This window comes from Vipera berus, assembly GCF_964194415.1.
Source record: "Vipera berus genome assembly, chromosome: Z".
Taxonomy (NCBI): Eukaryota; Metazoa; Chordata; class Lepidosauria; order Squamata; family Viperidae; genus Vipera; species Vipera berus.
Window position 1 is genome coordinate 97,749,918 of NC_138205.1, and position 12,853 is coordinate 97,762,770.

General features: G+C 40.7%; 1 protein-coding gene across 1 annotated transcript in view; it reads left to right on the forward strand.

The window, feature by feature from the left end:
- Positions 1-12,853, forward strand: part of DGKB (diacylglycerol kinase beta) — a gene marked incomplete at both ends in the record, with an annotated part of 346,918 nt that overhangs the window by 324,919 nt on the left and 9,146 nt on the right. The window contains 1 exon segment of the mRNA XM_081346260.1: positions 774-834. Coding sequence (XP_081202386.1) covers positions 774-834 — 61 coding nt within the window.

Below are 12,853 nucleotides of genomic sequence, written 5' to 3' on the forward strand. Positions count from 1 at the left end.
AAAGATGCATGGAAGAAAGGCATATTATTGTGTTGTTGTTGTTGTTATTGTTATTGTTATTGTTATTGTTATTATTATTATTATTATTATTATTATTATTATTATTATTATTATTATTATTATTATCATCATCATCATTATTATATTGTTGACTGCATTACTTTGTAAAAGTTATTTTAGAAAGACATTTAAGTTATAGAGAGACAAGTTCCAGGGCAATTTTAGGAGTATTAGCATAATGGTAAGAGCAATTCAATAGTGGAATTAATTTGCATGGGAAGTAGTGAGCTGTTTTTATTAGTTGTATTCTAACAGGAGTTCTGATATAATTTTTAGGGATGTTTTAATCTGGATTCCTGCACTGAGCAGTGGGTTGAATTTAATGTCCTAAATAGGTCTTTCCAAATCTATGATTCTTTAATTCTGTGAATGATTTGACAAATATGTTGGCTCACATATCTTTTGGAAACATGCCTGTTGGAGACCTGTTGAAACAAATTGCTAATTTACCATATGGCAAAGTTAACTAAGAGTAACTTGAGCCAAAATTGTTAAATCAATCATGCTTGTATTTGATGCTTTAAAAAATAATGAATTATGGATTTATTGTGGATTGGGAAATATACAGTTACACACTATATGTTTAGAAAGGTGTATATACCTTATTTTTCAACTATGATTGACATTAAACTGTACTATTTTCCATGTGAGATGCGATATTTAAAACATGTCCTTGATTTATTTTCCCTGCATTCCTATATTTTTTGCATTAGGACTAGCAAATCTCTGCCTATGGAGATTGATGGGGAGCTATGGATGCAAACACCTTGTACAGTAAGTTTGTTTTGATCAGTATATGCAATAAGCTGATCAAATTAATAAAATTAGTGTTTATTCTATGATCCTGAAATCTTGCACATTTCAGTAAGAATTATTTATGTACCATAATATACAATTGCATTCCTTACTTCCTTTCGTATGATTTAGAACATAAAGCTTTCTGTTGCACTTTGATAAAAGAATGCTCAATAAATATTTTTGGCCATTCAACCTTTCTGATTTTATGCAAACAATTCAGGTTTCTGAAAGACTATGTCAGGCTTTGATTAAATAATCAAGGAAATGTAATCTTGATGCAGAGATGATGAGAGATATCTCTATTCTAATGTTCTCTCTAGAGAAGAAAAAGGAAATCAGATTAAATCCATTACAGCCAATTCACATATTACACCCAAGTTTGTCACCAAGTGTTCACACAAAAAGGAACTGAATGCAATCACAGATGGATGCATTTTTATGTTGATAATTTCAAATTGATGTTCCACCTTTATTTTAAAAAGAACACTCAAGAAAGAACAAGATGGTTAAAATAATAAAATGTCAAACCGTTTTTTTTTTAAAAAAGGATGATAAGCTCAAAATAATTGGAAATACCATAAAGAAAAAGGACAGCAAATAGTAAAATTTCAGACAAACAAGCAAGTGAATTTAGCATGAAAACATCAACAACCAGGCAAAGGAAAACTCTCCTAATGAAAGTATGACTTTCTGAACAGGAAGATCCACAGTTTTAGTGTGAAAGTCTTTTTCCTATAATAGCCAATAATTTCTCTGATTGTAAAATGTGAAGAAGAACCTGAAATAAATGAATGAACAGCATTTACAGGATCAAGCAATCAGTTAGATACATGTGTCTAACATGCTTTTTTAATTATTATACTATAGATTTTAAATATACTTCCTATGGCATCTTTCAACCAATTAATATAAAAGTGGAAAAGAATTCCCTAAGAAATCATAAATTATACTGTAATTAAATGAAATTTTAGGTAGAATATCAATAAATCCTACAAAAAAAGAGAGATAAAGGCAGTGTTAGCTAATTCAGTGTGTCCAATTGTGAGAGGACAAGCAGCCTCAAAACAGTCAGCACCTAGGCTGCTGGTGCTCTGTCCCTTAAGACCTTTCCCTAGCCAACACAGAAATTGATGCCTATAAAAGCAGAGTAGAGAAACAGCTGTGGATGGTGTTAGTATTTTGTGTTCGTTTGGAAAACTAAAACTGCCTGAATCAGCCTAAAAGAAATAGAAAAGTTACTGTTCTCCATAAGTAAGGCTCACAATGAAAAGTAGTGGAGGAACAGGAGTTTTAGTAGAATTGGGAAACAATGGTGTTGTGTACTGGGTTCGTTGCTTCAGAGAAGAGACGAGCAAGTGAGTTCAGCCAGGAACCTTCTTTATTTGCTTGCAGGAACTGAACTGGAAAACAGGGCTGTGAATGCAGCTATTTATATCCTGGCTGCCAATAGGTTTAAAGCAACCTATTGCCGCCCTAGAGGCAGCCAATGGCAGCACTGGAGACAGGTTGTTTGAGGAGCTGGGAGCCGTTAGCCAGCTCCCTGCTTAAGCAACCTTCCAGCATTCAAACCCCACATGGTACACTCAGTAAAACAAGGCCCAATACATTACTCCCCTCCCCCCTAGAATGTACACACAGTAGCAGCAACAGAAATAAGTACAGCAATTACAGAGTTTACAAAAGTACAAAATAGCAGTATGCACAAGTACAGCATTGTTCCAAATGTATTCACTAATACAGAAACTTTCCTGAGCAGGCAGCAATTTCAGTAAACACACACAACATTACAGCACAATTATTTTAGGACAAAATCCTGCAAATAAGCTGGAGGTTTACGAACTCTCATAGATCGCCTGGGGGGATCCTGGCAACTCCTGGTCTACCAGCTTACCTGCCGGGCTGGGTAGACCAGGATTATTGAGTCCATGAGAGTCTGGCTGACTCGAATTCCTCTGGCTGGCCATTCCAGGTCAGCCCACCCCAGAGTCCATTGTTTGAGCAGAGTTAGCACAGTGGCTGTATTGTTCAGGTTGACTTTTCCCATCAGGGGACACATGTTGCACTCCCAGGCTTTGCTCCTCTATGACCACCTCCCCATTGCTCTGACTGCTAGGGTCCTCAAACCATGTGAATTGTTCTGCTTGGCTGCCAGTTTGAGGTTCTAGAATTGGACCTGGGATGAGGTCCTCACTTTGTGGTCATTCTGGGAACCACTTCCGCAGCTGATCAGTATGGAAGCGAACGACTTGCCCGCCATCTAAAGTCACTTCGTATGACAGAGGGCCCAAGATTTTAGCAATTTTGCCTGGCACCCACAAGTTCCCATGCCCATAGTTCTGGGCCCACACTCCATCAACCACTTGCAACCCCCTTGGAGGCCTTGGGCGAGAGGCATCTGCTGCCACCCAGTCTGGGTGCAGCCTGTACAGTTTTGTGATTAGTCACCTACCCCGGTGAAGCTCTGCTGGGCTCTTGCCTGTGGCTGTGCAAGGTGTAGTATGCTGGCAAAGCAAAAAATCAGCCAGTCTGTGGTGCCAATCCCCAGTCACTATGCGCTTCAGTGACTCCTTTATAGTGCGCACCTTCCGTTTGGCTTGCCCATTACTGGAAGGGTGAAATGGGGCTGATGTAGCGTGCCTAATGAGGTTAGTCTTCAAGAAGGCTTGAAATTCTGCTGCTGTGAACTGGGCCCTGTTATCGGATACTGTTACATCCGGCAGCCCGTGTGTTGCAAAAAGTTTCCTAAGCACCTGGATGGTCCTAGCAGTAGTCATATTCGTGATTGGAATAACTTCCAGCCATTTAGAGTGGCTGTCGACCACTATAAAATATAGCTGTCCCTGAAAGGGCCCAGCGAAGTCAATATGAATCCTTGACCAAGGAGTATGTGTCTCCTCCCATCTATGGACAGAAGCATGTGGCATTTCAGGCCAGGACTGCTGACACGTGTAATACCCATGTACTTGAGCTTCGATAGCCTTATCTAACCCAGGCCATCATAAGTAACTTCATGCCAATGCCTTCATCCGGACAATGCCCAGATGTCCCTTATGAAGTGATTGCAGTACCCTGTCTCTCAATGAAGTGGGGACAATGACCCTGCTCCCCCATAGAATACAACCCTTGTGAGCTGAAAGCTCATGTCTACATGTGAAGTAGCTCTGGAACCCAGGTCCAGGACTGTTTTCAAGCTACCCTGTGTGAATCCAGGATAGCACTCTGCTTAAAACCTTGTCTGCAGCAGTTTCTGCAGCCACATCCCCAGCATGGAGGGGGAACTCAGGAAAATCCTGAATAGACAAAATGCAAGCCACTGAAGCCGGATCTGGCTCAATCTGAGGCAATGGCAACTGGCTGAGGCCATCTGCATGGCCCATGTCTTTGCCGGGTTTGTGAATCAGCCTGAAGCTGTAGGCCGATAAGAAGATGGACCATCTTAACATCCTAGGAGACAAGATGTGGGGTGTCTGTCTGTCAGTAGTGAATAACCCCAATAGCAGTTTATGGTCTGTGAAGACCGTGAAATCCCTGCCATACAAGTACTTGTGGAATTTTTTTTACCCCAGCTACGATGGCCAATGCCTCTTTATCAATTTGTGCGTAATTCTGCAGAGGATAATGTTCTCGAGTAATAAGCAATTGGGACTTGAGTCCCATCGCTCTCCAAATGGCTTAAAACAGCCCCCACCCCATATGGGGATGTGTCACATGCAAGGCACACTGGCAAAGACTCTTTAAAGTGGGTAATCACTGAACTGGAGGACAGTAGGGTTTTCAATGGACCTTGCTCAAGAAGTCTTGGTTTTAAAAGAAATTCCTCCAAAGATTTTAAGGAAAAGGAAAGACTTCACATTTCTTGTGCAAGAGCTTAAGCAACGAGATATAAGGTTCAGATGGGAGATTCCAGATGGGCTGATGGTGATGTATGAAGGCAAAAGGTACCGGCTGATTACTGTGAAGCAAGCGCGTGATTTCTATAATAACGTTTTAAAAGCAACCTCATTAACACTTCTGGAAGCTGCAAAGGGATCTGGAGAGGGAGAACATCAAGAGGTTGAAGTAGAGGAAAACGGTGCTGGAGGAGATCAAGCTATAGCTTCTTTGGATGATCCTAGAGAGCAAAGGGTAACGCGTGCTGCTTTAAAACGAGCAAAGAAAATAAAAGAACAAGACCAGCAAAAGTCTTCGGAATCTTCACAACGTACTCATAGCCAAGCAGTGGGAGGAGCACGGCCTAAAGAAGATAGTCCTATCAAAGCAGTGCTTCAAGAGCTTTGGGAGGATATGCATGGCAACTAAATTTTTGACTTGGAACGTTAATGGACTAAATTCACCACAGAAGAGAAAGAAAGTTTTTCAATATTTAAAACAATTCAAGATAGATGTTATATGTTTGCAAGAAACACATATTAGGGCTACGGACCAAAAGCTTTTATTGAACTCAAGACTGGGTACGCACTTTGTTGCCTCTGCAATGAATAAGAAAAATGGAGTGGTTGTTTATATTAAAAGTGCCATAACAGCGGACTTAATTGAAGCAGACAAGCATGGAAGATATGTACTGATAGACTTGTTGCTAGAAGGCAAAAAGACGCTTTTAGTTGGACTGTACGCCCCTAATCAACAACAACAACAGGCTGACTTTTTTAGTTTACTTCATACAAAGCTTACCCAGTTGGATTATAAATCTTTTATTTTTATGGGGGACTGGAATGGTGTTTTGGATGTACAGATGGATAAGGCTGGAGCTTTTAAGCACATTCCAAGTCATGCTAGACTGCCTAAATCTTTTTTTGAAATGAAGGATGACTTGGAACTGCGAGATATTTGGCGTGAGAGACACTTGCAGGAAAAGGATTATACTTTTTATTCTGATAGACATCAATCTTTTTCGAGGATTGACTTTATTTTGGTGACTAATGACTTTTTTTTGAGGACTAAAAAGGTGAAGATTTGTGCAAGAACTATCTCTGATCATAGTCCAGTTTGGTTAGAGATTGATAAGGAGAAAAGAGACAGGCGCTCGTGGCGCGTAAATGAGAATTTGTTTAGAAATCAGAGAAATGTGGAAGAATGTAAACAGCGGATGAAGGATTTTTTTGAAACTAATATGAACAAAGGTACCTCTATGGATATGGTGTGGGATGCTAGCAAGGCCTACATGAGAGGGGTGTTGATATATATGAATAATAAACATAGACGTGCTGTGGAAGCTAGGAGGAAAGAACTGGAGAATGAAATAAAGGAAAAAGAAAAGGCTTTGATTTTGAACTCAAAGGATGTGAAAACTAAGGAGGCTATTAAATTGTTAAGAGGACAATTTGATAAATTAATGGCTGACCAAGTGGCAACCAATTTGCGGTTTGCCAGGCATAATACTTTTTGCAACGCTAATAAACCAGGAAGATGGTTAGCTTATAGATTGAGGAAAAAACAAAGGGCTTCTAATATAGACAAGATTGAGCATAAAGGAAGGGTTGTGTTTCAACAGGACCTTATTAAGGACGCTTTTGTGGATTTTTATTCTAAATTATATGCTAAGGAGAAAATTAATGAAAAAGACATTGATATATATTTGGAAAATGCTAGCATTCCGGTTCTTACGCAAGAACAAAAAGAAGGGATTAATCAATTGATTACAGAAGAGGAAATTGTTACAGCAATTAAGGAATTGAAGGTGGATAAAGCACCAGGTACGGATGGTTTGACTGCGGCCTATTACAAAAATCTACAAATAGAGATGATAAAACCGTTAAAGGAACTGTTCCAGACAATCCAGAGGGGGGGAAAGGTGCCACCATCTTGGAGAACAGCTTTTATATCCTTGATTCCGAAGGAAGACCAAGATGCTACTCAAGTTAAAAATTATAGACCGATATCGCTTTTAAATACAGATTACAAGATATTTGCTAAGGTTTTGGCTAATAGATTGATGAGGGTTCTGCAACAGGTGATTCATGGGGACCAAACGGGGTTTATTAGTGGTAGGCAAATGAAAAATAATGTGAGGCATATAGTTGATGTGTTAGAGTTTTTGGAAAGGAACAACCAGATCTCTGCGGCGCTAATTTTCTTAGATGCTGAAAAAGCTTTTGATCAATTGAATTGGCAATTTTTGTTAAAAGTTTTAGACAAAATGGATTTTGGGGAAAATTTTTTGCAACCGATTAGGGCATTATATCAAAAACAAACTGCCCGAATTATAGTTAATAATAGCTTGACAGAAGCATGTAATATTGAGAAGGGCACAAGGCAAGGCTGTCCGTTATTGCCCTTGTTATTTGTGTTAACATTAGAGATATTATTGGTTAAAATACGGAATTCGGAAAAAATTAAGGGGATACAAATTAGAGATCAGGATTATAGATTGAGAGCATTCGCAGATGATCTGGTTGTTACAGTGACCCAGCCAGAGAACTCTGTTGTGGACCTGATGGAGATAATAACACAATATGGGAAGGTTTCTGGATTTAAAGTTAATACACAGAAAACTAAAATTTTGGTCAGAAATATGACAGTTTCGCAAAAGGCTCTCTTAGAAGGACTAACTGGATTTGAGATTGTTAAAAGGGTTAAATATTTGGGGGTGTTTTTGTCGCCCTCTAATACAAAGTTATATAAAAATAATTATGAAAAACTATGGGGGAAAATTCAAAAAGAATTGGAGAATTGGGAAAAATTGCAATTGTCTTTGTTGGGACGGATTGCAGCAGTGAAAATGAATGTCCTGCCTAAATTTTTATTTCTATTTCAAATGATACCGATTCTTAAGAAAGATTCTAATTTGGAGGAATGGCAGAGAGGTATCAATAAATTTGTGTGGGCAGGGAAAAAGCCACGAGTTAAACTTAAGATTATGCAGGATACTCGTGAGAGAGGTGGGCTTAAAATGCCCAATCTTAAACTATATTATGAAGCTGCTGCATTAGTAGGAATAAGTGATTGGATTAATTTGACACAGCAGAGATTATTAAATCTTGAGGGCCATGATTTGTTGTTTGGCTGGCATGCATATTTGTTGTATGACAAGAAGGTAGACAATGTGTTTAGAGTGCATATTTTAAGACAGGCATTGCTGAGAGTTTGGAAGAAGTACAGACATAAGCTAGATTGCAAGATACCACTGTGGGCAATTCCAAAACATGCAATAGAAAATATACATGCTGGTTTCAAACATGATGTGACTACGTACAAGGAGATCCTAAGTTTGGAAAGAAATGTATGGTGTTTGAAATCATATAGTCTCTTGCGAGAAGAGAAGGTTGTTCAAAACTGGTTCCAATATACTCAGTTACGGGCCAGGTGGAAAGAAGATCAGAAAAATGGTTTTACAATGACTGATGAAAATTTGATAAAGCAAATTAGAAATCAGGGACCGGCACATATTAAACGGATATATCTTGCATTGATAGAAATTGACTCAGAAACAGAACTTGTTAAAGACTGTATGATAAAATGGGCCCAGAATATTCAAGAAGTTATTACAATGGACACGTGGGAAAAGATCTGGGTGAGGAACGTAAAATTTACACAAGCTCAAAATTTAAGAGAAAACTTTTACAAAATGTTTTATAGATGGCATTTAGATCCCAAAAAGCTCGCAAGTATGTATCCGAATTATCAGCCTAAATGTTGGAGGTGCGGTGATGAAGATGCAACATATTTTCATATATGGTGGACATGTAAAAAGGTTAAGGCCTTTTGGATAAAAGTTTGGTGGAACATGCAGAAGATTTTTAAACAGAGGATAAAGTTTTGTCCGCAACTTTTTTTGTTGGGAATAATTACAGATGCTACAGTTGTGGACACTAAGTTGATGTTGAATTTAATTACGGCAGCAAGACTCTTGATAGGTCAGTATTGGAAGAAAGAGGAATTGCCGTCTATAGAAGAGTGGACTTTAAAGGTTTCGGACCTGGCAGAGATGGCGAAGATTTCGGCCTATTTGAAAGATCACTCGCAAGAACGCTATATTATGGAATGGAGAAACTGGATTGAGTTTATCCAGAATAAGTATAGGGTTAAGAAATTTTATGTAGCATTTGAATAAGTCTTCTTTCTTTTTTCTTCTTTTTTTTTCTTTTAGTTTTTTTTTATATATATATTTAATATTACTAAGGTTTGTTTTATCCTATATAAGCTAGAGAGTGATGGATTTTAGAGCTTATAGTTGTTAGTATATGATTGTTTATGATTGGTTTTCTTTTATATATACCTTGTATTTAGCTCTGGGAAGTCGGGGGGGAGGGGGGGAGGGGGGAGAGGTAGGGGGGAGGGTGAAGGGAGGGGGAGGGGGGGGTTTAAAGAAAAATTGTATGTTAAAACTTTTCAATAAAAAAAAAATGGACCTTGCTCCATTTCCAAGCAATGTTTTTATCCAAGAGCCGGTGTAACGGCTCTGCCACTGCAACCTTGTTAGGAAGGAAGGCATGGTAAAAATTTAGGAGGCCTAGGAATGCCTGAATCTCTCCTTTTGTCTTGGGGCTATGTGCCAGCTGAATGGCTTTCAGCTTGGACTCAGCAGGATGGATGCCATCAGCATAGATAGGGAAACCCAAGAACTCAGTTGAAGGGACTCCTATACTACACTTGTTTTTCTTAGGTTTAAGGCCCGCTTCATGGAGCCAGCTTTGAGCCTCCTTGCAAGCACCTCAGTGGACTCATCGGTGATGAGCACATCATCAAAGTAGGGGCAGAACCCAGGAATGCCCTTGACCGTACACTTCATAATGCTTTGAAAAATGCCAGGGGCTACACTAGCCCCAAATTGGAGGTGTTTTACTTTAAATGCCCCTCTGTGCATTACAATAGTCTGTGCTGTGGCTGTGGCCTCATCCATAGGTAGCTGTTGGTAGGCCTGTGCTAAATCTAAGTTTGTGAAAACTGTACCCCCTTGCAGCGATGCCAGGATGTGCCTCATGACTGGCACCGGGTATGCGTGCTGCTTGAGTACATGATTAATTGTGCAATTGTAGTCAGCACAAATCCTGACCTCTCCATTGGCTTTTAGTGGTGTGACAATTGGGGTTTCCCATTCACCCCCATCTATGGGCTGTAGTACCCCCTGTTCAACTAGCTTGTCCAATTCAGCATCTATTTTGTGTTTAAGAGCAAATGGCACTCTATGTGGCTTAATCCTGATAGGCATTACAGCAGGATCCAGTTTTAATGCTATCGGAGGGCCTTTGTTTGTTCCCAGACTTGTGTCAAAAACATCTGCGAACTCCTTGCATACTGACGCTAAGTTTGTGGCTTGTGTCTGGTTGATACCAGTAACTTGGATACCTAATGCATCAAACCAATCAAGCCCTTTCAGGCTCGTTCTCTGACCCTCTACTACGACAATGTCCAGGTGCCCAGAAAACCCCTTGAATTTGACAACCAATGTGGCCTCGCCCTTAAAGGCAACTCTAGCATTCTGAAAGTCGATCAGGAAAATGTTGGATGGCCTAAGCTTGGCCCCATCTCTTACTGCAGTTGCAGATGAACCTGAATGTATCAAGTGATATGATGGACATGGCTGACCCCGTGTCCAGTTCCATCTTGCAAGGGACCCCTTGCAGCTCAACCTGAAGTCAAAATTTCTGCTTAATGGAGCGGGAAGCTCCTGTGCGGAAAACACTGCAATGGTTAGAGTAAAACCCTATGCTAAATTGCCCTGGGGCCCCAGTACCTCTCCTGATCGGAACGTCCGATTGGCAGTTAGATTGGCAGTCCTTCTGGCAACCTCTGCAGATGGACGCATTGTTGCCCATCTTCCTGCAGGCCTGGCACGTGGCTGTCTTGAACCTGCAGTCCTTGCATTGGTGGCAGCCGCCACAACCTGGGCACCTAAGGAAGGGACCTGCCTTGTAAGTTGTCCCATGTTGATTGTCGCTGCGACGTGGCTGATTGTTGTGCTGTTGAAGCTTGTCCATTTCTTTTTTTTTTTTATTGAAAAGTTTTAAAGTACAATTTTCCTTTAAAAATCCCCCCTTCCCCCTCCCTCCTCCCCCCCCCTCCCTCCCCCCCTCCCCTCCCCCCCTCCCCCCCCGACTTCCCAGAGCTAAATACAAGGTATATATATAAAAAGCAATCATAAACAATCATATGCTAACAACTATAAACTCTAAAATCCATCACTCTCTAGCTTATATAGGATAAGACAAGCCTTAATAATATCAAATATGTGTAAAAAGGAGCTAAAATAAGAAAAGAAAAGAAAGAAAAAAAAAGGAAAAAATACGAAAGAAGACTCATTCAAATGCTACATAAAACTTCTTAACCCTATACTTGATCTGGATAAACTCAATCCATTTTCTCCATTCCATAATATAGCGTTCTTGCGAGTGATCTTTCAAATAGGCCGAAATCTTCGCCATCTCTGCCAGGTCGGAAACCTTTAAAGTCCACTCTTCTATGGTCGGCAGTTCCTCTTTCTTCCAATATTGGCCTATCAAAAGTCTTGCTGCCGTAATTAAATTCAACATCAACTTAGTGTCCACAACTGTAGCATCTGTAATTAAGCTTGTCCATTTCTTGGCTGCTGTTGGAGTCTTCTGCATGTTCAGCATCCTTGTGGTGGATGGCCTCCTCATGCTGCGTGCTTTTGACAGGCTGCATGGCTTTTACGGCTCCGCCAGCGGCTTCATCCGCCATGATTTCTCTTAATGCGTCTGGGAATGATAAAGTCTCTTTGGTGAAGAGCTTCTGTTGCAGTTCTCGATTTCCGAGGTCACAGACGAGCTGGTCCCGAAGTCTCTCTTCTACATCGCAGAACTGGCACAGGTGTGCAGCCTGCCTCAAAGCCGCGATGAATTTGGAAGCTGATTCACCCGGCTGATGGACCCTCTGTTCAAACATGTGCTACCAAGCTATTACTGAGAGCTTGGGCTGGAAATAGTCGCCGAGTCATTTCTTCAAGTCCATGAACGTTACGGACTCCAGCTGGGTCAGGGCGATCAAATTCTCCGTGATGTCGAATGTGGCTGGGCTGCAAACACACAGGAGCATTGCGGCCTTCAGGCCGTCTTCAGCGACTTGATTGGCGCAGAGATAATTCTTGACCCTGGAGATATATGAAGACCATCTTTCTGGATGAGTTACATCGAATTCTTCCAGCTTTCCAACCTTCACCATCTCGGGAAGTCTTCGCAGCTGGGACTCGTCGTCTTTTTGTCCTGGTCCTCTGTATGCCCAGGGACTGATCCACAGGGCTTGTGGTCACTAGCGTGGCTGTGCTAAGCCGACCATGGGGGGAATTGCTTTCCTGCCAGGCACGTTCTGGCCTCACCCCTAGTGACTCTCAGCTCTGTGGAAGGAGCAGGATCCCATCCTTGTCGCCAGTGTTGTGTACTGGGTTCGTTGCTTGAGAGAAGAGACGAGGTGAGTGAGTTCAGCCAGGAATATTCTTTATTTGCTTGCAGGAACTGAACTGGAAAACAGGGCTAGGAATGCAGCTATTTATACCCTGGCCTCTAGGTGGCTGCCAATAGGTTTAAAGAACCTATTGCCACCCTAGAGACAGCCAATGGCAGCACTGGAGACAGGTTGTCTGAGGAACTGGGAGCCGTTAGCCAGCTCCCTGCTTAAGCAACCTTCCAGCATTCAAACCCCACATGGTACACTCAGTAAAACAAGGCCCAATACAATACAAATGGTAATAGCCAATAATAGCCTTTGAGCGCCATTTGTTGCCTAGAAGCTAGGTAGGGTTGTGTTGGCTCTCTGGGATTTTGGAGCCCACTAATTATAGTTGTCAGACCTGTGGAAAAAGTGGCATTTATTCCAAAGACTGTAAATGTTAGAGGAAAAAAGAAATGGCTGCAATAGTGTAAGCATCTCTGAAAGAAAATTATGATTCCCAACAAAAGTTAATGAGAGGCTTAGTATATACTTTGTCTTATTTTTTATCTTTTCTTATCATTTATTTCTTTTTATCTTTTCTTCTCTTTTTCTTATTTTTTATCTTTTTTTTACATTTTTTATCTTTTATTTTCTTTTTTCTTATCTTTCT